The 25,752-nt window shown below is 37.7% G+C and overlaps 1 protein-coding gene across 1 annotated transcript in view; it reads left to right on the top strand.

The window, feature by feature from the left end:
* Positions 1–1,960: 1,960 nt before the first annotated feature.
* The window catches only part of LOC137268389 (NAD kinase-like), a 42,458-nt gene continuing 18,666 nt past the window's right edge, over positions 1,961–25,752 (top strand). The window contains exons 1-2 of the mRNA XM_067802956.1: positions 1,961–2,340; positions 8,602–8,685. Of these exons, the coding sequence (XP_067659057.1) occupies positions 2,144–2,340; positions 8,602–8,685 (281 nt within the window). The 5' untranslated portion in view covers positions 1,961–2,143. The remainder of the gene's footprint in view (positions 2,341–8,601; positions 8,686–25,752) is intronic.

The raw sequence follows: 25,752 nt of genomic DNA, 5'->3' as shown, positions 1-25,752 counted from the left end.
ATAATCGAGTCTGGACCAGATAATCCAGTAATCAACAACATGAGCATCACTACACAACTGGAAACCGAGGACATGTGTCCGTCAAGTTAGCAAGTCTGGCAACCCGATCTGTTTATTACAAACACATATATGGAAGAATCTCCGTGTTAGAACTGTCGTTATTGTATGTAACAGTTACAATATTTATGTGGGCTAAATACTGTTAAAGAGATTGAGGTCCATGTCAAAAGCTCTAAAGCTTTCATTTGAAACATGTAACATCTTGAGGAAGCGATCATTCGATAGAGGCGTGAATCCTATATTTTATGTCCGCTTCATGCAATATAACCGTCTGAGGACGTGGCCGTATTATACAGAATTTCTTTATCCTTCAATGCCCGCTTTTAATGGTCTCTCATCGTCAGAGATAGAAACTAGTGGGGACACACGGGTCGTGTTAATTACAGTGTACGGGTTTAAATAACGACTGCCAGGGGGCATATTTAACTTCACGCCTCACCTCTTGCTATATAGCAGTAAAATGTCCATAAAGACATAATCTTGTTTATGTAGTTACGACTGCGACAATATTGCGTATCTGAATGAAAACAAACCGCCAACTTTGATTATTGAAACCGCTTCAGCGTGATATTAAGAATGTTTACTCATAAGCTAATTTCCGTGTTCGCTTTAATCGGTTTATAGCTGAAACCGTTGCCTCACATTTAAACATTTTGTGAATGTCACAAATCACTCGATCGAAACACCCTGTGTACACATAACCTAATGTATACAGATCAGTGTTATCCTCAACGTGCGGACCTCCGTGGTCGAGAAGACAGAGTGGCTACTTGAAGAACGGTCGGTGGTTTTGTTCCCGGTGGCGTTATACCAAAGCAGTTGTACATTATATATATTGCTCGGTCTTCTCTCGGCAGTAAGGGGTGAGTGGGTTTGGTTTTACGCCACTTTCAGCAATATTCCAGCAATATCACGTTTGGGGGTGGACGTCACACATTTTACCCATGTGGGGAATCGAACTAGTTCTTCGGAGTGACTCGACAGTAAGAAGCTGGGTCAAGTTAATCAAGGTTAAAAGTGTGTGGGTGAGTGCTCTACTGGGCTGGTTTTTATACTACTGACATAGACAAACAGTTGCACGCCTGTGTTAGTTTTTATTTGTCGTTTTCCATAAGTGCAGTAGTCTTGAGCCGGATATAAAACCCCTTTCACTTCAACTAAGTCACATTTGTGTGCGTGAGCGAGCGTGTTTGTTATCGATGTACGGGTGAATGTCTCATTCCTTTGTGAACGTTTAATGATCACCAGGCCATAGATTCTTGACATCACTGAATATTGCGGAAGTTGTATCCACGGTAAGCGTTGGACATCTTCCTCACAACGTAACAGCTGATAAGCAATGACGTATATATAGTTCCCAGTAGTCCCTGGCAGTTATTGATCAACACTCATCAGGCGCATTACGTCTGATAACAGCTGATGTAGGTAAATGTGAAAAATCATGAAACGCAACAGGCGAAAACAACTTTTGAACAATCCTCTTGACTGACTGACATTGACACAAGATGTATTACTCTGTTCAGAATACATGCATCATTGATATTTTTTATGGGTGGATTAACCGCCAAGCTTTATCACATTGTGATTCCTCATAACGAACCACAACCCATTTTTATAAATACGAGAAATACACATAAACTCTAAGTTTAAATGATAAAAGACGCCATCCATAATCTAGCTCTTCAAAAACTGCTTCTTGTTAACACTAGTAAACTGACAGCTGTCGTGGCATAATTTAGAGAAACAGAACTTGATACACAATGCATATGTAACGACTCGATTATTAACTGATTGGGGATATACAAGTGGCATACTAGCTAGGCTATCTGTCAGTCAAGATAGTTTCCGTTCCGTCTCATCATTCCGTCATTTGTATACATTCATCATACATGCGCACTTCCTCTCCGGAAGCGGAAACGAGTACGGAAGTAAACATGAATTTCTCAAAGCAGACCGAAATGTCAAATAGTGTGTCGTACGATCTCTGACGACAGGATTTGTCCAGTCAGACACACGAGCAGTCCAGTGGCAGAGGCGGGTGATGTTATTTTATCTCTGACATTCTTTCAGCCAGACTGACACGATGTCAAACAACGTACACAGCGGGCGACAGCTGATCTCACGATCCCAGTCCGAATTTTCCAACAACTACAATCACCATGACGATCCCGAAATTAATGAGGTTGTGGATGCACTTGAGAAGACAGATATGAAAGAGAACGCTGTTGAAAATTCAACGACACCCCACAGAACAAAGCAGTCAAAGATGCGTCGAAATAGGTAAAACGGACGTGATGACACGCATTAGAATCAGGTTGGGCAAACCTACTCATCGGTCTATAATATACCGAACGGGATATTACCGACCGTTCTGCTTATTTTGCCACAATTTAGCTAATTATTTCACAAACTGTCAATTTCTGCACTAAATGCTTTTATATCATCACAGAGATGAATAGATAATGGACCTTTTCAGCTTGAAAAATGGAATTTTATATCATGTTGAGGAAAAGATGTTTCGTTTAGAACACAGTTTTGCATAGACTTTCCTGCTGACAACTAAAACCAAACATCTGTGTCATTAAATTTCATTGAAAAGTGTGAAAAACATTATAGACTAATATTTAACGAACAGTTTCCAGACACCTTTTATGTATAATGAAAATTCTTAAAAAGTATTGAATGAATACTTTAGGATGTTTGAGCATGAATAATGTTAATGCTGAAATTCACGACTTCAAATTTATTTGATAGATACCATAATTATAGGCCCATTGACATATGGGAAAATAGTCAGAACAGAGGATAACAGCCCTCCCGTTTGGCCTAATATAGGCTGATCGGTAGGTTTCCCCAACCTCTTAGTTTTCAGTCCATTAATGTTCAATATTCTACATGCCTGTTCCAGCAAGGGTCAGGACGAAACCATGTAGACTAACATCGGAGTACGATCTTTGGTCAATGATAATAACACGCGTGAGGACACAGTGTCCTTAATTTTCCAAATGTCATCTAGGCAGAGGCTGATATGCTATGTGGGTCAGGGCCAGGCTGTTTTTAGAGTTACATGCTTGATGTCATGAATTTGACATGTATTTACTGCATAAAGGGACACTTTTTAAGCTTGTTTGTAAACAACAGCTGATAACCCCTGTGCTCACTCAGGCGTATTGCCTTTTTGTAAGTGTACTTTCCACCTCAGTGACCACACTGTGGGGTTGTTGCCTGACTGAAAGCTGAAAAAGAGTCAGTCAGCAGTTTAGTAGCCTTTACATATTGTACACTACTATGACTGAAATGGCAAAGCGCATTGCGATATAGCTGTACACATCAAATGATCATTATCAAATTATCTTATTGCTAGTGGAATAGTGTTCCGCATTTTAGGATAATTTGTCTATGAAAAATGTTTTTTTTTTCTTGTGCAGACATCCAAAATGACACGTATACAAGGCTGGCAGCAAAGAACCCTTACACATTTTATTATCTATGTTTTGATAAACACAGGCTTTTAATCTAATCACCTATGAAGATCTGGGGTGGAACTGGTCTGCAGCAACCCATGGTTACCATAAAGGGCGACTATGCTTGTCATATGAGGCAACTAAAGGGATGGGGTGGTAGGGCTCACTGACTTGGTGGACACATATCATTGGTTCCAATATGCGCAAATTGATGCTCATGCAATTGATGACTGGATTGTCTGGCCCAGACTGGATTATTTATTGACCACCATCAAATAGCTGGAGTATTGCTGAGTGTGGCATAAAACTAAACTCACACACTCTAATCTAATAAAGCTGGAAATTAGTGTTATTTAAGTGGCATGTAAAGAAAACACAGATGCATTCTCTATGATTTGTTACCAATAAAGAAATGACTGATGATAGTTTACTCAGCGCTTGCAAGTTTGGTTTACTGTGAGCTTCTTGAACCACAGTGTGGCATCTCACTTGGAAAATATTTCATGAATTATTGAAAATATGCAGTTGTCAGTGTTCTGTCACTATAAACTATACAATTAGTCCAAAGATCTGACATCATTAAACCAAGGCCATACATTTCTGAATAAGGTGTTGCAGTGTTCATAGGAGGCTTTGTGTGGGTGCATGCAGAAATAAAGTATAAATATGTAGTCCAGATCTTTTGTGCATGAAATTTTCATGACAATTCTGAATCATTTAAAAAATATTGTTTTTCTTTGTGTTGCTGTTTTAAGGTACTTTTCAAAATTAAGTAGGTCAGAATCTATGTGTCCAAAATATGCAGGCAAAATATCTTTTGTGTGTTTTTATCATTGAGTTAAAAACTCAGGTTTCTCTGTTAATGCAAACACTGTTTTGATATGAACCTCTAATCCTGTACAGCTTTCATAAATTCCATGTCATTTTCCAGTGTACTTGATGTTGGACACATAGTTGTCACCCATCATCAGTGCATGACTTTGCCTTGTAATGCATGCCACAATATGCACTTGGTAAGGTCGCCTCCCTACACATAGCAACGTATCAGTTGATTGTGACTACAATGTCTAAGAACCAGTGGCATCATTAATATGATTAATGTTAGACCCTTAGAACTCCTACACAATGACATGTGATGATATTGTATATGATAAAGAGGATATGGTCAGCAACATGTGGAGCTATTATTGGATATTTCTATACCCATTCTGCTGATAATGCAAATCAATCTATGATGATATTTCTGGATTTTTACTGAATATCAAAACCCTATTAGTGTCTGTACAATACAGTGATAAAATCGGGAAGGTTAAAAAATCGTTGACTCTTTAGGCCTAAGCAAACTAGGGCATGTGTAGAAATTCCGGGTTCTTGCCATGGGTATGGTTAAATGGAAATTTACCACTAGTTTGTTTTATTTTCATCTTTATTTCCCCAATTTACATCATACATTTAGGTAAGTATTAAGGAAGGTGTAAGTAGTTACACAATGTATAGTCAGTTACAAGATATTTGCTTGATACGCCTTTAACACACTTTCACAAATCCCTGTCATGAAGTAGATAAACATCAATGAGTGTATTTGGCATGCTCTATTTTTCAAATTTACCACGATTTGTAAGTTACAGCCAGAAAGCTAAATGTGAAACAAATTGCAAACCCAGTAGACTGTAAATGTTGTTGCTTTAAGCTGACTGAATAATGACTGTCTGAAGAATGGGAGATAACCCCTAATTAGGGCAGTGTATGCGTGTAGTAAATTTGTTTATTGTACAAGGATCTGCATATGTGGATAATCAGCATATTAACATTGTATTCCTTCAGATAAGTCCATTTGAGTTGATATTTGTGATTGAGTGAGTTTAGTGTTACACCCCACTCAGCAATATTAGCTAACTGCCAGGGCTCTGTGAATAATAAAGCCTGGACCAGACAATCCACTGATTGCGATCTACACAATTGACATATGATGACGTGTCAATCAAGTGAGCCGTACAACCCTAATCCTGTTTGTCACCTCTTATTGTGAGCATGGGTTACTGAATATCAATTCTAACACAGGTGTGATATTTGTTGATATGATACTTATCAGTATTTGTTTAGACATACATGTCTGTGTAGTTATCAAGCTGTACATAATTAAAACAGCATCAGTAGTGGGGCCATTGAATATTCTGTGATCACCCGCATCTGTGACAGCTCCAGTTTTGATTTCCATGTAGACTGTAAAAAAATCTTGTAATGATATATCTGTAGTCGTCCAATATAGTACTATAATTTGGGCAAGAGACTGGTAATAGATAATTATTTTCCTTGCAGAGATCAAACATGTTGGCAGGCCTATTTGTATTGTGTGATATACATGCCCAGCCAAGTATCAGGGAATACGGACATGTTTCATTGTACACTGTGGACAAAATGCTGTGTCAAAAACACCCCCTGACAATAATTTCATTTCAGTTAACTTGCTTGACTGAGTGCTTTGTATTTGTTAACAGTTGAGTAATTATCAGACTCTGTCATTATTAAATATTTCCCCTTATTGTTTGAAAATTAATATCATTTGACATAGGAAACGATCAGCATGTGTAGTGTATTGTAACAGGTGTGAATTCATGCAGTACTAACCTGTGACATGTTTTCCATGTGAACAGTAAAACACCAGTAACTATGGTTACTTCAACTGAAATCAGTACTGAAACTTATAATTTATATTACTATTTAAGACCGACCCAAGAAAGTCCAGGTTAGAGTCTTGGCCTACTGTAACCCATGCATTTCGTAAGAGGTGATTAACAGAACTGGGTGGTCGGGCTCGCTGTGTTGGTAGACACGTCATCGGTTTCCCATTGTGCAGATCATTGCTCATGCTGTTGATCACTTGATTGTCTGGTTCAGACTCAATTATTTACAGATTGACGCCATACTGTATTGTAAAAGTAAACTCACTCACTATTCAAGGCCACATAAGCAGCCAATATTTGACACAGTTTCAGCATACTCCTCTTTCATCTCTTGAAAATGAAACGCCTTGTGCAACAAAACATGTTCATTTTTCAAAAAACCCATTTCTTGGACCTATGAAGGTCCTGGGTAGAATAGGCTTTCAGCAACCCTTGCTTGTCATAAAAGGCGACTGTGCTTGTCTTAAGAGGTGACTAATGGAATGGGGTGGTCAGGCTCGCTGGCTTTGTTGGACATGTCATCAGTTCCCAATTGTGCAGATTGTTGCTCATGCTGTTGAGCACTTGATTCTCTGGTCCAGACTCGCTTATGTACAGACCGCTGCCATATAGCTGGAATATTGCGGAGTGCTGCATAAAACACAACTCACTCACTCATCCCGTTTGTTGAATTTTATGATTTCTGCTCTTATTTACATGTTGCTTGAATAGTTATATTTTTGGTTGTCATCATATTCATAAGTTGCAGAGTCCAGAAATCAGATACTGAATGAAGCCCCCTATAATATAACCTATAGGCATGATAGGTGCACATACATTAAACATTAGCATAGATGAGTGATCATGAGCTTGTGTTTAGTGTTAAACACGGCCACAAGTTATTTCAGCCTACACTTTGTTAAAACAGTGAGAGAAATACTCACAAATGGTAAACATGATCAAGATTCATTCAGTATATGTTTTCCCTTACATATATGTTTCCTATGAAAGTTGTGTCCAAAATCTGCCATGGATAAGTGATGTGTTTAACAAGATGTCTGTCTCAGTATAGCAGGAAGTAAGTGACACTGTGGGTATATTCACATGAGGAAGTATGTGTTGATGTCTAGCTGCATCATCATGTCAAAGAACTGGTAATTTTCTTTTTTCATATTGTGTTTATGAAATTTATGAATATTGTCACTAAATTCAATTTTCACAGTCACAGACCATACTTATGTAAAGATTACTATAGTAATGATGAACAATGAGGAGGCAGAAAATTCAATTTAGACAATGAAGGAATTAGTTCATATTACCTTGCTTACATGCTGGCCTAGATCTATGTACTTCCTGTTTTTATATCGGAACCCTGCTTATCAGAGTCCCAGATGGGTGGGGTGGCACAGCGGTTGAGAGCATTGACTCTCCTCAGTCCGGGTTCTATTCCCTATATGAGTTCAATATGTGAAGCCCATTTCTGATGTCCCCCCGATGTGGCACTGGTATTGTTGGAATATTGCTTGATGTGGTGTAAAACCAACCTCACTCAGAACCCCAGCTGTCTTATAACCTTGTCTGGCAGGCGATGTCTAAATGAAATGAAATATGTACTGCATGAAATGCTTTCTAAAGTGTTTATATATATGGACACAGTGTGTGAAATAACCATCCGACACCGCATTGTGTCCCACTTTCCGGACAGTGACTCCACAGATTTTGTTTGACTGACCTAGAGGTTCTCATATCTAGCATTTGTTTATCTGGACATTTTCTGCGGAACTATGTTCAGAGATTCAACTGTGTACATTAACAGAGCCACAAATTTGATTATTAATCAATATTGTAATCGTAATATCATGATAATGTCAGGGTGTGAAACTTCCCACAAATTCAGCCAGACCACAGGACTGGTTAGATATAAACTTGCCCGCCCTGACCAACACTTACCTGCCCACAAAATATCTTCATACACACGACTGTTGAAATTTTAACCCGACTGTAGTGATAGGCGAATGTGGCGGTCCATGTTGAAAATAACCTGTCCCTGGCAGTCGGGCAGGCAGGTATTTCCAGTGCTGATATACAATGTAATATCCATATACAAAATATGTATAGTGCCCAATATGATTTAGAAACTAAAACACTGTAAGATGCTTAGAATACATGACATATCGATACCCTAATTTTCAAGTGGTAACAGAAACGTGTTGACTGCAGAAATACACTGGGATACCAGTTTCCTGCGAATCTGCAGAAATCTGTGGATTTACAAGCAAATCAGTGGATCTTGACCTGCCCTGGACCCGGCTGGGGGCTCAGAACCCCTGCTGATTTTCAGCTGAAATCTTTTTCACCTGTTACCATCTCTGAATATGGTTATAGAGGAGTGACAGTGTTGTTTATATTTTCAGGAAAGCCAGATCACTGTATGGTGTGAGTCCCCACTGCAAGTTCGGACCAAAGGGCTCCCTGGTTGATAACTCAGCCACAGTTCTGTGAGTATCTTCTCCACAGGAGTTATTTCATTTTCAGGTTTCTACAGACTTCATAGTGAACCAACATTTCCTGGTGTGTCTGAGGCTTGAGTTTCAGTCATGCTTCTGTGGTACAAGCACAACTTACTTTACAGTCTGCATTGTTGGACACAACAAGTTTGACTTGCTTGACAACGCTCGACTAGCCCCACTTAAATCACAACACCAGCTCTTGTTTCTCAGTATGTTAGGTTTTCCATGGAAGAAAAATTGTGAAAAATTGTGTTATTTTATTTACAACAGGAATTGTTTGAAAACATTTTTCTTTCTGAATTCAGGACAATGTTGACTTGAGATTCATTTGAGAATGACAGTCTGTCATGTAGACCATGAATCCAATATATCCAAGAAAGTGCATGCAAGTCTAGAAAATGTGGTGTCCAGATTTCCACAGCTTCTGAAATGAAGACAGTATCATGGCTCCTTTTCATTTGGAGAAACATATTTGATTTTTTTTTTGAGACCAGTTGTTAATCTGTAAACCTGTGTTATTAATAGTTAAATCAAAAATAGTTGCTAGAGCCAGAACAAGTACATTGTATGTTCGTAGAAGGTGGCTGCTTTTGATGACTTGGTCCTCCTTTCACAAAGCACTAAGGTGATCGTAAGTAACTGAGGTAACCTCAGTGCAATACTAAAGAATGGAAGTTAAGTTTATCCTAAGTGATGGTTGCTTCGTGACAGTATCCCCAGGTCATTATGTTTCTAGTTTGGTTCCCAAAGTGAGGGTAGACAGTTGGAAGCATGCTCGATATCTCAAGGGTATACGTTCCAAAAATCTCCACTATGCATCTACAAGTTGGCCAGTTACTTCCTTTTGATGGCTGCACATTCTCATCGTGGCCAATTAGCTAAGCTGCCATTTCAACTGAGCTTGCCAGTGACAACAAAGACAGCGGTCTCAAACATGAAAAAAGTATATGTAAGAACTCCTACCTCTTTCGGAATACTTCTGCATGATTTGTGATGGCAAGTTTAATCGGTTAGATATTTTAAGAAGTGAAAGTGAGTTGTGATTCCCACCATAGGCACTGGACTGGATGAAAAGCCCTCCAGGCGAGGTAATAAATTCATCAGTCCTGTAGATGCATCCAAGGTGTAATGCAGATTTATCTTAACATATGCTCTCATATCGAAGATGAAATAAAAACCCTCAAACAAGAAATTTGTATAAGAGAGGTCGAGTGAGTCCACAGGCCTTACACATATCTCTGTGGTGTCTCTATGTAGGTTAATTCCTTCACAGCCTTTGACCTTGAATGGTGATTTGCACGATACTGAATATGCATAAATATTGCTAAAAAATTCTGTGCATGGCAATACTGGTAAACAGATAGATTAATGCTTAGTCTCTGAGTCTAAGAGAATGTATATAATTTTAATAGTAATAAACTAATACATATAAGTTGAAAAGGAGCCTCAGGGAGACCAAAGATTTAGAACTGGAGGAAGTCTAGACTTGCTAAATTTAAGGCTTTAGCACTGCAGAGAGGGCTTTGACATCAGGCAAATAGTGTGGTTCAGGGACTGTGATTTTGGGTTTCCTGACAATCAGTAGTGGTTAAAATCCTCTTAATTATGAATGGTATAATCTTTTACACTCATGAGCAGTAACTCTTGATCAGTTCAGCTAATGCAGAAAAAAACACCAAACCAAACCAAACCAAACCAAACCAAACAAAACAAAAAACAACATCAAAAAGTCAAATTATCACGGGCTAAATATAGATCTCTAAGTGTGTCTGCAAGTAAGGTTGCAACACACACAACGCAGGTTGGAGGGCTACGAGACATGTAGCAGGTTGGAAGGCTACAAGACACAAATAGCAGGTTAGGAGGCTACAACATGTAGCAGGTTGGAAGGCTACAAGACACATGTAGCAGCTTGAAAGGCTACAATATATTTAACACTCTGGAAGGCTGCAGCCCACAGGTAGCAGGCTGGGAGGCTACAACCCACATGTAGCAGACTGGGAGGCTACAACCCACGTGTAGCAGGTTGGGAGGCTACAGCCCACGTGTAGCAGGCTGGGAGGCTACAAACCACGTGTAGCAGGTTGGAAGGCTACAACCCACGTGTAGCAGGTTGGAAGGCTACAACCTATGTGTAGCAGGTTGGAAGGCTGCAACCTATGTGTAGCAGGTTGGAAGGCTACAACCTATGTGTAGCAGGTTGGAAGGTTACAAGACAAGTGGTTGTTATAATCCTACACACTGCTGTTTGCATTGTTATTCCTTGCCAAGATTGCTTACATAATCATTTTGTTCCAGAGTTATGTCCATAGCTTCATGTATTTTTTTCATCCTCTTTTTAAGGGGGTCATGTCCCTCAGAAACTACATGAAGCTTTTCATGGTTATCAGTATTTATTGTGAAGACAATCAATGCATCAATCTCCGTGACATAAATGTGATTCTTGGCAGTGGCCCTTGACTCAGCGTGCATTGGCTGTAGTAGTGGGTTGTGTAGTGTAGTTTTCTCTGGATGGTTGACGACTGTTATGGGGTCATGGTAGGTGATAATCATAACCATGATGCTTCTTGTTGTCATGGTGATAGCTCGGAGTAGGTACATTCTATTCCGGTTCTCGTGATACTATGACCACATGAAAATCTGGGTTAATAAAGTTGTTCAAGCGTGTCTGGGAATGACTACAGAGCAGGCAGTTCTTTTTTTCCCTACTTTGATGTTTATCGGAAACACTGTTTTGATGCCTTTGACAAGAATCAGGTCAAACACAACACTGGAGACTCATAATGGTGCTATATTGCCCTTGGAGAAACATAAATGAAGGCATATGATCATATTGAATCACGAGAGGTCACTTAATAATGAACAGGAGACTGTGGGATTGGCCTTAAACTGATCTGTATAGTTATACAGATTTAGCCCTATGCCTTCTTACAAAAAATATCAGCCTTCTAACAAAAATTATCTTTATTACAGCATGCTGTATATCTTTTTCAATTTTCATGAGCATGAATTTTTTTTTTCTGGTGGCTTTATGCTGAAATATGATCTGTCTGTCACATGCATGATAATTCAGTGAAACAGACTTTAACCCTAGAACAACATTGTGCAGTGAGACAGGTTTTGATATTAAGGTAGTACTATTGTGATATGAGGTACAGGAAAATACAGTTGGAAGTGGTTAAAATCCATTGAGTCAACTTTGTGTGCAGAGTCTTTCTGTATTGTCACAGTCCCTAGTGTGGGGTACACAATCCTGTGCAATTAAAAGAACCCATGAATCCTTTGGTATATGACCAGATGGTGGCCGCATGAATACGGGCAAACACCTAGTTGTGGGCACTGTAACATGCAGTAACTTGGACAAAGTACTGTGACCCAGTCCAACAGCTGTGAATAGGTACCTAGTATGGATGAGACAACCGCAATGACTCTGTATGTCTATAGTTGTATGTTTCCAGGGAGTTGAGATTCATGGTACAATGTGACATTGAGCTTGACATCCAATGATCGAGGGGGCAACAATACCAGCACCTTGAGCATGTACTAGTTGCATGGATATTTGTCTAAATATCCTGTAATAATAAATAATAAGAAAAGTATAAAGTATTGATTGCTGTCATTAATGAAAAGTGGGCTCTTGAAATATAAGGCAGACAGAAGTTTGGTGGGTTGTTTTGTTGAGTCAGTAGCACAAGGACCCAATTTTAGCAGGTTAGGAAGATGACAGGGGTATGAACCCTGAATGAGTGAATCCTTGGCCCCTTTCCAGGTGTCAGAGACTGAGCCTTCTGATTTCAGCTTACAGTTTCGACATAGCCAATAATGGCTTTAATTACTGATTGTGATCACTTTTACAATTCCATAACTTTTATAGGAATTCAGTTCAGACTGAATTTCTTTCCCAGTATTTCTGTAAAAATCCTAATATTGAATAATGTGTTTAATGAAATGTCATTATTCACCACTTAACTCAAAAACTTCAAAGCAAGGCTGGGTTTAGTGTTTTAATATGTATCAGAATATTGTATGTTCTCTGTGTCACTGAGTGATTTTGAGAATAAAATGTCTGTACTGTTTTGCTTATATGGTGCAGTAGCATAGCTAAACCCAAATCAGCTAGTTTTAATCCATTCTGTCATATAGGGGAGTATAGTGTGTTTTCTTTGTGAATTACCTACTCCACTGTCTCACAACTGGGAGTCTCACAGCTGTGAGTTTTCATAAATGGGAGTAGATCCCTGATACACTTTGTCTTCGCACTTTCCTGTTTATTGCTGTGGGCAGTATATATCATGATGAACTGAATGCCCTACCTTTCCTGCCTTCCCAGTGTTTATAGACCATATTGCACAGAGATCCTGTTTGTTTATGTCAAACATGGTATACTTATCTACATCCTTGTTAAAACAAAAAATAAGATTGGCTAATAGCTGGAACAAGGAAGGGTGTATTTAATTTATGCCACATGAACATGAGGGTGCAGTGATGTGAAACATTTCTCCATAGTAAGGTTTTTCAGGATCTTTGAGATGTTATAGGGGGAAATGAGGGAGTAAGGATATGAATATTCATAAGGAATGTAGGTAGTATTTCAATTATTCTCATTGAGCATAATAGCAATGCTAGTATTTCTTCTGTTGTTCTCATTGTTTAGGAAGAGTTATAGAGCAGTGTGACATGGTATAAACATACTGTTCATGGATTTCTACTTCTGTAATATGAGCAAGACGTGTTTCGATGTATATTGTATTGTTGCCTGATGAAAGAGACATATACTCAAAGACCTGGTGTTTGTCATATGTGTAAGGTGATGTTATGGAGGTCCAATGTTTGCACAATTCCTGTGTAAGGTGATGCTATAGAGGTCCAATGTTTGCACAATTCCTGTGTAAGGTGATGTTATAGAGGTCCAATGTTTGCACAATTCGTGTAAGGTGATGTTATAGAGGTCCAATGTTTGCACAATTCCTGTGTAAGGTGATGCTATAGAGGTCCAATGTTTGCACAATTCCTGTGTAAGGTGATGTTATAGAGGTCCAATGTTTGCACAACGCTTGTGTAAGGTGATGTTATTGAGTTCCAATGTTTGCACAACTAATTCCAATGTTTGCCCAACTCATGTGAAAGTGATGTTATAGAATTCCAGTGTTTGCACAACTCTTGTGTAAGGTGATGTTATAGAGTGTGAATATTTGCACAGCCATTGTGTAATGTGATGTTATTGAGTTCCAGTGTTTGCACAACGCATGTGCAAGATGGTGTCATAGTGTTCCAATGTTTGCACAACACCTGTGCGAGATGATGTTATAGAGCTCCTGTGGTTGCACAACTCCATGTCAGATGGAACTGTAGAGTGCCAGTTTATGCTCAACTCCTAGCTGTGCGAGATGATGTTATAGAGCTCCTGTGGTTGCACAACTCCATGTCAGATGGAACTGTAGAGTGCCAGTTTATGCTCAACTCCTAGCTGTGTGAGGTGATGTTATAGAGCTCCTGTGGATGCACAACTCCATGTCAGATGGAACTGTAGAGTGCCAGTTTATGCTCAACTCCTAGCTGTGCGAGATGATGTTATAGAGCTCCTGTGGTTGCACAACTCCATGTCAGATGGAACTGTAGAGTGCCAGTTTATGCTCAACTCCTAGCTGTGTGAGGTGAGTAAGTGGGATGCTCAGGAATGTTACATATCCCGTGTGAAATGATTTTGTACAATGAATAGTGTTATCTCAGGTCTTGCCTTAGGTGACAATTAATTTACACAATCCTGAAGATGATAAGAATAGAGGATTTTATAGGTCAATGTTCTGTTTCTCTATCCAGTCTTGTGAGGAGTTGGATGCAATTTTAATATTCAGGTCACTCATTCAATTACAGTTGACCTTGACCCTTTTATATAAAACCCAGTGACGCTCTGAAAAACATATGGAATTGTGAACACCTCATGAATAACATCTCTTTTTAAACTTTACCAGGAATGTGTCTGTTTTGTGCTTATAATTCAGTTGAATTCCCTTTTAAATCGGTTTGATTGGAAAGAATGAAGAATTTGGGGGAATGAAGAATTAGAGGAATGGAGCCTTATCCTTATTTTTTACAAGTCCCTTTATTCCTGCACAGTTAAACACTTGGCATGTCATGCATGGAGTACATAGGACCTGTACTGGAATTCTGCATGTATCCCCTACATTTCTGCAGTCTGTCAGAAGATGGAGTGCTGTAATGAACACATCGTGTTTCTTCATTGCCAGGTTGATGAGCTAGTCTGGTAGTGAAGCCTTAGTAACAACCTAACAGATAACTCTTGTTGATTCCATAGTGTGATGATTCGGAGTAGATTCTAACACCATGTTCACATTTTGCTTGATGGCTGTATAAGAATCTACACTACAATGTTGCTCTGTGCGATTAAATCATTCTTAATTATTGACTCACCAACTTCTAGAATGCCTACAAGACAATAAGGTAGCTTAGTGGTTAAAGTATTTGATCATCATGTCAAAGACCTGGGTTTGATGCCCGGTATGGGTACAATTGTTTGAAACCCGTTTCTGCAGTGATATTGCTGGATATTTCTGAAAGTAGCAGAAAACAAGACTGACCGACTAACTCACTGCCCAACCGACCGACCAACCAACCAACCGACTAGTAATTGACTCACTGACCGACCGACTGACTCACTGATTCACTGAGTGACTACTTATTGACTGACTGACCGACCGACCAACCGACTGTTAAACCGACTGACCGACTACTGACTGACTCAATGACTGATCGACCGAACGACTCACTGACTGACTGACTGAAAAGAATGTGTTGTCTGTAGTTTCATGCCTATCTGATCATCACAGATGATGGATGACAGGCGGTGAATGCCCTACAGCACAAGTGTTTTTTTCCTGTTTTTCTTGATCTAAGGGAAACATCACACAACGACAATAGGAAAACATCTTCACTCTATTGGGAACCGCCATTTTGTTGTGTCATTAATGTTCATTGATGATCAAATATGTTTCAATCAATCATAACACCCATACTATATTGACAATTAGTCATTACAAGTGGACTTGCCCAAAATGTTCATGTATGTTGGTTTGCTATAGATATGTCCTGGCTACACATTTCTGTGTACAGCTTGTGATGTATGGATTTTTAGTCATTGCAGGTGGACTTGCCCAAAATGTTCTTGTATGTAGGTTTACTATAGATATGTCCTATCTACACATTTCTGTGTACAGCTTATGATGTATATGATATTGTTTCTACATGTGAACATTGACAGACATATTCCTTGAACACAGTAACTGCTTGATATTATACAAGAAGCTTTTTTGGTTGCAGTTATATGTGCATTTTGTTTTCTTCATTTGTTGTAGCAGGAACGCATGAGGTCTTGATGGTTGCTGATGAAACTTTTGATTCTATATGTAACATTACCTTTCAAAAGCAAACAATTATTCCTAAGAGCTCATATGTTTTTAGACAAGTAATTAAAGCTGCAAGTAAAGTTATTCAGTGTTTATGATCAAATATGTTTCAATCAATCATAACACCCAATTTCTTCGAAGAATTCGCTGAACATTTTTACCTGCATCACAGATAGATTTGTGAAAAAACGTGCATCAACTAATTGATCATTTCTGGCCTAGTTTATATGATATTGCAAGTTTGTTATCACCTTTTCATTTACATCAGTACCTTCAGTGGACGTTGTATGACTCCCACAATACAGTATCCATGTTTTGACCTCATATGTTCCAAGTGATTGCATATGGTATGTGTTCGGTTGTTCGGACTTTGAGATCTTGTAGGTCATGTGGAATCCCTTAGTCTCAGTCTCTGTAGGAAATGTTTGGCTCGTGGAGACGTCATGCTGCCCTGAACTTGTCTTTGAAAGACATTTTCAGTTTCTATAGACATTTTTAGGGTTCTGTGACTGCATAGACCTGGCTGGACAGGTCTACCAGATGTATGTACTTTCTTTAAGTGGCATATAGAAGTTGGTGTGATGAAGAGGGGCACTTTTTATGAATAGACAACTTCTTTATTGCAGTGGTGTGTGTTCTGTGTAGATCCTAACACAGATCACTTGCTTAATAATGGTGTAAAGATCTACACTGAAACATTCCATCCACTGCAATAAAGAAGTTGTCTATCCATAAATAGTTCTTAAGATGTATGTAACATGGCAATATAGCATGATGTGTGGAATCATGTGACTGCAGTTGTCTTTACATTTATACCTGATTTGCGTACCGAATGATTTGACATGCCACTTTTTGTCCGTGTGTTCGACATGTTTTAGGCACAGTGTAGACATGTAGAGTATGAACACCTTATTTGTCGTTGAAGAATTAGACTGTGTGGACCTTATCACATCACTGATTTTGTTTATGTGTTCAGTGGGTTGTATATGCTTCAACATGACCAGCTGTATGTACTCTGATTGTACATTGACGTGATGTGCCCCCATTAGTGGATATGGTGACTGGTGTTAGTGCTGGAAACATCTGTTGTGTCTCAAGCTGGGTGAGCTCAAAGGTACTTTGTTGTGACAGGTGTGATGGCTGATGTACACTTACTTAGTTGAGACAGGTGTGATGGCTGATGTGCACTTACTTAGTTGAGACAGGTGTGATGGCTGATGTACACTAACTTAGCTGAGATAGGTGTGATGGCTGATGTGCACTAACTTAGCTGAGATAGGTGTGATGACTGATGTGCACTTACTTACTAAAGAGACTGATGTTCTGAAGTGCAGAGCAAAGATCTGCCTCTTACCTTAATGGTTACACGTTTGCATATGTTAATGATTCTCAGGGCTGGTATATACATCTGCTATGCTATAATTTTATATCTAGTATAGTGTATACTTGGTGGTATAGCATCGATCGTTATTACGTTATTAAGTCTAAACTTATGTTGGTATTATCAGTATTATAATAACAACGTTTAACTCTTATAGCTCATCTGTTCTGTTAGCATGTATGGCCTGAACACTTTAGAACTTGACATACATTTTATCCATTATTTTGGTCCTATCATGACTATTAAAAGTTATCAAACTATGTTGCAGGTAATAAAACCTACATCTTTTGAGCAGCTAGATGGTAATACAGTTAATCGAAAAGTCAAGTTTGTTCCTAGGTGACCCATGTGATATTATCATGCTTCCATTGCATTTGATGTTAACTTAAAAGTCATAATCGAGTGTACGTTTGATGCACTTAAAAGGGAAAAATATTTTTGAAACCTTTAAAGATTACATGGGATACTAAACTTTGATGGTTTCAGTTCAGGGTGATATATTGTATTCTGTCAACTAATTCATTTTTATTTAAGACAAGATTAGCGGATAGTATGAGGCTGAAACAATCTCCTGCTTGTTTTGGTTTTATGAACATGTGTGTAAGATTTTTGGAAATGTTATTGAATGATAAATGTCAAAATGGCCATTACATGAACTTGGTCATGCAACTTACTGTGTTCTGAATGAGAGGTTAAACAAATATGCTGATGACATGTGTTCGATTTAGTATTGCTGTTCATGTATAAATATAAGGTATTCAAAAGTATTTTAATTTTAAACATTTTAGACATTATTTACAAGATAAGTACTTTATTGAAAAGAATATGTCCTTCAGTAAAACAGTGAACAGTGAACAAGATAAGTTATAAAAAGTGGATGTTATATCATGATTTTGCAAATTTTAAATGACTTTTTGAATTCATTCCTCTTGTTCTGTAGTGAAAAAAATGTAGCTTGAACTTAAACAAACTTACTGTGAATATTTGAAACTAGTTCTTGTGTTTGGTGAGTGAATGTGTTGTGGTGTCAGGTGGTGTTTTTGTTTTTTGAGCTTTGTTTAAGAAAAATTCCGTTTTTTTCTGTTATCATTATAATATCAATGAAGTTTTCTTGCAAAGGACCTTTGAGTCCCTGGCTCTATTGCCTTTTCTGTGAAAGGGGAAACAGATATAAAAATGATCAATTACAAAAAAAATGTTTTATATAATTGCTTTTGTTAATATGCATGGTTTGTGTATTCTTCTTTTAACATGTTATGGTACTTGTCAGTCTTCTGTTAACATGTTATGGTACATGTCAGTCTTCTGTTCATATGTTATGGTACATGTCAGTCTTCTGTTAACATGTTATGGTACATGTCAGTCTTCTGTTAACATGCTATGGTACATGTCAGTCTTCTGTTAACATGTTATGGTACATGTCAGTCTTCTGTTAACATGTTATGGTACATGTCAGTCTTCTGTTCATATGTTATGGTACATGTCAGTCTTCTGTTAACATGCTATGGTACATGTCAGTCTTCTGTTAACATGCTATGGTACATGTCAGTCTTCTGTTAACATGTTATGGTACATGTCAGTCTTCTGTTCATATGTTATGGTACATGTCAGTCTTCTGTTAACATGTTATGGTACATGTCAGTCTTCTGTTAACATGTTATGGTACATGTCAGTCTTCTGTTAACATGTTATGGTACATGTCAGTCTTCTGTTCATATGTTATGGTACATGTCAGTCTTCTGTTAACATGTTATGGTACATGTCAGTCTTCTGTTAACATGTTATGGTACATGTCAGTCTTCTGTTAACATGTTATGGTACATGTCAGTCTTCTGTTCATATGTTATGGTACATGTCAGTCTTCTGTTAACATGTTATGGTACATGTCAGTCTTCTGTTAACATGTTATGGTACATGTCAGTCTTCTGTTAACATGTTATGGTACATGTCAGTCTTCTGTTCATATGTTATGGTACATGTCAGTCTTCTGTTAACATGTTATGGTACATGTCAGTCCTCTGTTAACATGTTATGGTACATGTCAGTCTTCTGTTAACATGTTATGGTACATGTCAGTCTTCTGTTCACATGTTATGGTACATGTCAGTCTTCTGTTAACATGTTATGGTACATGTCAGTCTTCTGTTAACATGTTATGGTACATGTCAGTCTTCTGTTAACATGTTATGGTACATGTCAGTCTTCTGTTAACATGTTATGGTACATGTCAGTCTTCTGTTAACATGTTATGGTACATGTCAGTCTTCTGTTAACATGTTATGGTACATGTCAGTCTTCTGTTAACATGTTATGGTACATGTCAGTCTTCTGTTCATATGTTATGGTACATGTCAGTCTTCTGTTAACATGTTATGGTACATGTCAGTCTTCTGTTAACATGTTATGGTACATGTCAGTCTTCTGTTCACATGTTATGGTACATGTCAGTCCTCTGTTCATATGTTATGGTACATGTCAGTCTTCTGTTAACATGTTATGGTACATGTCAGTCTTCTGTTAACATGTTATGGTACATGTCAGTCTTCTGTTAACATGTTATGGTACATGTCAGTCTTCTGTTCATATGTTATGGTACATGTCAGTCTTCTGTTAACATGTTATGGTACATGTCAGTCTTCTGTTCATATGTTATGGTACATGTCAGTCTTCTGTTAACATGTTATGGTACATGTCAGTCTTCTGTTCATATGTTATGGTACATGTCAGTCTTCTGTTAACATGTTATGGTGCATGTCAGTCCTCTGTTAACATGTTATGGTACATGTCAGTCTTCTGTTAACATGTTATGGTACATGTCAGTCTTCTGTTAACATGTTATGGTACATGTCAGTCTTCTGTTAACATGTTATGATACATGTCAGTCTTCTGTTAACATGTTATGGTACATGTCAGTCTTCTGTTAACATGTTATGGTACATGTCAGTCTTCTGTTCATATGTTATGGTACATGTCAGTCTTCTGTTAACATGTTATGGTACATGTCAGTCTTCTGTTAACATGTTATGGTACATGTCAGTCTTCTGTTAACATGTTATGGTACATGTCAGTCTTCTGTTCATATGTTATGGTACATGTCAGTCTTCTGTTAACATGTTATGGTACATGTCAGTCTTCTGTTAACATGTTATGGTACATGTCAGTCTTCTGTTAACATGTTATGGTACATGTCAGTCTTCTGTTCATATGTTATGGTACATGTCAGTCTTCTGTTAACATGTTGTGGTACATGTCAGTCCTCTGTTAACATGTTATGGTACATGTCAGTCTTCTGTTAACATGTTATGGTACATGTCAGTCTTCTGTTCATATGTTATGGTACATATCAGTCTTCTGTTAACATGTTATGGTACATGTCAGTCTTCTGTTAACATGTTATGGTACATGTCAGTCTTCTGTTAACATGTTATGGTACATGTCAGTCTTCTGTTCATATGTTATGGTACATGTCAGTCTTCTGTTAACATGTTATGGTACATGTCACTCTTCTGTTAACATGTTATGGTACATGTCAGTCTTCTGTTCATATGTTATGGTACATGTCAGTCTTCTGTTCATATGTTATGGTACATGTCAGTCTTCTGTTAACATGTTATGGTACATGTCAGTCCTCTGTTAACATGTTATGGTACATGTCAGTCTTCTGTTAACATGTTATGGTACATGTCAGTCTTCTGTTCATATGTTATGGTACATGTCAGTCTTCTGTTAACATGTTATGGTACATGTCAGTCTTATGTTAACATGTTATGGTACATGTCAGTCTTCTGTTAACATGTTATGGTACATGTCAGTCTTCTGTTCATATGTTATGGTACATGTCAGTCTTCTGTTCATATGTTATGGTACATGTCAGTCTTCTGTTAACATGTTATGGTACATGTCAGTCTTCTGTTAACATGTTATGGTACATGTCAGTCTTCTGTTCATATGTTATGGTACATGTCAGTCTTCTGTTCATATGTTATGGTACATGTCAGTCTTCTGTTAACATGTTATGGTACATGTCAGTCTTCTGTTAACATGTTATGGTACATGTCAGTCTTCTGTTAACATGTTATGGTACATGTCAGTCTTCTGTTCATATGTTATGGTACATGTCAGTCTTCTGTTAACATGTTATGGTACATGTCAGTCCTCTGTTAACATGTTATGGTACATGTCAGTCTTCTGTTAACATGTTATGGTACATGTCAGTCTTCTGTTCATATGTTATGGTACATGTCAGTCTTCTGTTAACATGTTATGGTACATGTCAGTCTTGTGTTAACATGTTATGGTACATGTCAGTCTTCTGTTAACATGTTATGGTACATGTCAGTCTTCTGTTCATATGTTATGGTACATGTCAGTCTTCTGTTAACATGTTATGGTACATGTCAGTCTTCTGTTAACATGTTATGGTACATGTCAGTCTTCTGTTCATATGTTATGGTACATGTCAGTCTTCTGTTCATATGTTATGGTACATGTCAGTCTTCTGTTAACATGTTATGGTACATGTCAGTCCTCTGTTAACATGTTATGGTACATGTCAGTCTTCTGTTAACATGTTATGGTACATGTCAGTCTTCTGTTCATATGTTATGGTACATGTCAGTCTTCTGTTAACATGTTATGGTACATGTCAGTCTTATGTTAACATGTTATGGTACATGTCAGTCTTCTGTTAACATGTTATGGTACATGTCAGTCTTCTGTTCATATGTTATGGTACATGTCAGTCTTCTGTTCATATGTTATGGTACATGTCAGTCTTCTGTTAACATGTTATGGTACATGTCAGTCTTCTGTTAACATGTTATGGTACATGTCAGTCTTCTGTTCATATGTTATGGTACATGTCAGTCTTCTGTTCACATGTTATGGTACATGTCAGTCTTCTGTTAACATGTTATGGTACATGTCAGTCTTCTGTTAACATGTTATGGTACATGTCAGTCTTCTGTTAACATGTTATGGTACATGTCAGTCTTCTGTTCATATGTTATGGTACATGTCAGTCTTCTGTTAACATGTTATGGTACATGTCAGTCTTCAGTTCATATGTTATGGTACATGTCAGTCTTCTGTTAACATGTTATGGTACATGTCAGTCTTCTGTTCATATGTTATGGTACATGTCAGTCTTCTGTTCATATGTTATGGTACATGTCAGTCTTCTGTTAACATGTTATGGTACATGTCAGTCTTCTGTTCATATGTTTTGGTACATGTCAGTCTTCTGTTCATATGTTATGGTACATGTCAGTCTTCTGTTAACATGTTATGGTACATGTCAGTCTTCTGTTCATATGTTATGGTACATGTCAGTCTTCTGTTCATATGTTATGGTACATGTCAGTCTTCTGTTAACATGTTATGGTACATGTCAGTCTTCTGTTAACATGTTATGGTACATGTCAGTCTTCTGTTAACATGTTATGGCCCTTGTAATCTTTCATCAATTTGTTATGGTCTGTTATGTTTATATATTTGTCTTTTACAGTTGTTTGCATTGTTATTTCCCTATTCATGCTTGTTATTCTGAGTAATTACTTTGGCGTATCATCATGGCTGGTACATAAATCTGCTTGTGATATTTTGTGGTTATATTCTGAAAACTTATCATATGCAGTACTAGTTCTTTAGATTTGGCTGATTCAGGTTTTTGTTATTGTATATTTGTTGGTTTTTCACTCTCCTGTAGTTAGGTATTTGAAATCTCAAGAGTTTCAACTAGAAGAAAATATCGTTTAGATTTATTGCTAAATCATTTGTTTATAAAGAATACGTGACAACTATTTTGTATATAAAAGGCATGAAATTTAGGAATGCTCTGTCATGGTGACTAGTGGCTTTAGATATCATGATCAATATGACAACATTTGCGGGGTACGAGTATGTTATTTACAGTTGGACCTGCAGAGAAGCAGGGGGCTCCCTTTTAGCCAAGTAGTGGGTTTGTTGTTTAATGCCACACTCAGCAATATTCCATGTGTATGACATCGGCCTGTATGTAATCTAGCCTGGACCTGACAGTTCTGTGATTGTAATTGTGAAGAAGCATCCATGCTGGCTAGGGGTACCTGTACATACAGATTATGTCACAGAGGTCAGTTTTGTCAAGTCACAGTTACTGAGCAGTTTGGGTAAGTCAGGACAGCTGGACATTTTTTAATCTTTTAAAGTTGACTGTGTTCAAAATCATTTCTAATGCAGTTCATTAACCTGTTTACCTTAACCTACAAACGCAAATAAATAAAACAAAGGTTCTGTTTATTTATTTATGTGTAAGGACTCATAACCCATGTGTATGCTTCATTTGACAGATTTTGTGTTATAAACGCTCATGTTCATGCTCTGTTTCATAAAGTATTTCATAAGTGTTATCTATGAGGGTGTATGCACTTGGTTCCTTTGAACATATCCAGTCAGTGGAATTCATGCACTGATCTGCATGGCTCCAGGACAGTCTTGGAGCTTATGGCATTTGGTGCACTGAGGTGACTTAGTTCTGATACTATGTGATAAGTGTGTGATGGATGTATGCATTTGGTTTGCTTGTACTGGTCTAATCACAGGTCATGTACTACTTAAAGATGACTAATCAAATCAGGTGGTCAGGCTTGCTGGCTTGATTGGCACAGGGCATTGTTTCCTAATCATGCAGATCAATGCTCATGATGTTGATCAGCGGATTGTCTGGTCCAGACTTCATTATTTACAGACCACCATCATATTTAGCTCGAATGTTGCTAAGTGAGGCATAAAACTAAATTCACTCACTCACGTACCCGAGAACTAGAACAGTCCTTGTGCTTATGGTATTTAGTGTTGAGTTGTCATAAATCTGTTAGGTGTGAGTCTTTAAGGATGTTGTCCAATATTGCCAGACTCCTTGTAAAAGGAGCATACGTAGTCACTTGCATCTCATGATATGGTTGAGATTTATGGGTTGTTCGCTACATCTCTATTTGGCTACATTCTTAAAACAACACTACATGATCTGTTGACCACACATTGCACAATGATAAAGGAGCGTCACCTCTATGATGTAAAACTGGACTCTTCTATTTGAAAGAAGAAAAAGAGGTATACTGAAGTATAAAATGACTTAATTTATGATATCAAAAGATATTTAATGTCTTAATGGGAAGAAATACTTGGAAGACAATTTCCCCAGAATGATTGGGAGATACACATTTTAATGCCCAATAGATTATACAGAGTGTAAATTTGAAATATTTCCAATACAAGATTACCCAGCATGTTTTAACTACTAATACTTATTTTAAAAATATTGGAATTAGAGAATTGCCATTATGCACATTTTGTAAACAGGCACAAGAGGTTGTATGGCATCTACTGTTTGAGTGTAGCATTGTAAAGGGAGTGCGGACCGAATTGTCCTCATTTCTGAGGATATTAGGTGAAGAACAAATTGAATTAACATTAGAAAATATGTTATTTTGGTTTTAGAGGGAAAAATAACAACCCTCTAAACATTGTCTGCCTAATAAGTAAAGAAGATTATTTACACTATGAACAGAAAAGAAGTTAAACCAAACTTTCACCAGATCAGAAGTGAGATTAAAAAAGCTACAAAGCATGTAAGTTTATTGCCTTGCACATGGCAACCATGCTAACATGTATCTTGTGGAAATAAAAACTTGAAAAAAAGTTGCTTATATTTTGACATGTTAGGCCATTTATAAAAATAATCACTACTAAAAGAAGAATATTCATTCGCCAATGCTTTTTATCTAAATAAATAATGAAATTCATATTGGATATACTTTTCTTCCTATTCCACTAAACATTCTTAAAACAACAGTCAATCAGTATAACTATAGCTTGGGGCGGTTTCATTATAAGATTTTGGGTGCATTTTTTTCATCCTAATAAGTCAGCTTTGTTTTTGTAGGCGAATAGAGAAGTAGGTCATTAGAGACTAAACCGAGATTTATATACGCTCAGTTCTTAATACTATGCAGTTTTCTATCTCTTGCATTTTTTAAAATCCAGTAACACCTGAGTAAGTGTTTTGCATGATTTCTTTTTTATGTTTTCTAACCATCTTTATTTAGGCAACTTTCATGATGGTCACTTATTGGTGTAGTGTTGATGACGATCAGTATGGTTTGGGAGTCTGTTGCCAGTGCCCAGGCAGATGAATGTTCAGTTTGGGCTAGTAGAATTTACTGTCAGTTGGGTGGTGTAGAATGTATTTTACTCTCCAAGATAAGAAAG

Source organism: Haliotis asinina, chromosome 16 (genome assembly GCF_037392515.1).
Source record: "Haliotis asinina isolate JCU_RB_2024 chromosome 16, JCU_Hal_asi_v2, whole genome shotgun sequence".
NCBI lineage: Eukaryota > Metazoa > Mollusca > Gastropoda > Lepetellida > Haliotidae > Haliotis > Haliotis asinina.
The sequence above is the reverse complement of the archived record's forward strand: the minus strand, read 5'-3'. Positions and strand labels throughout refer to the sequence as shown.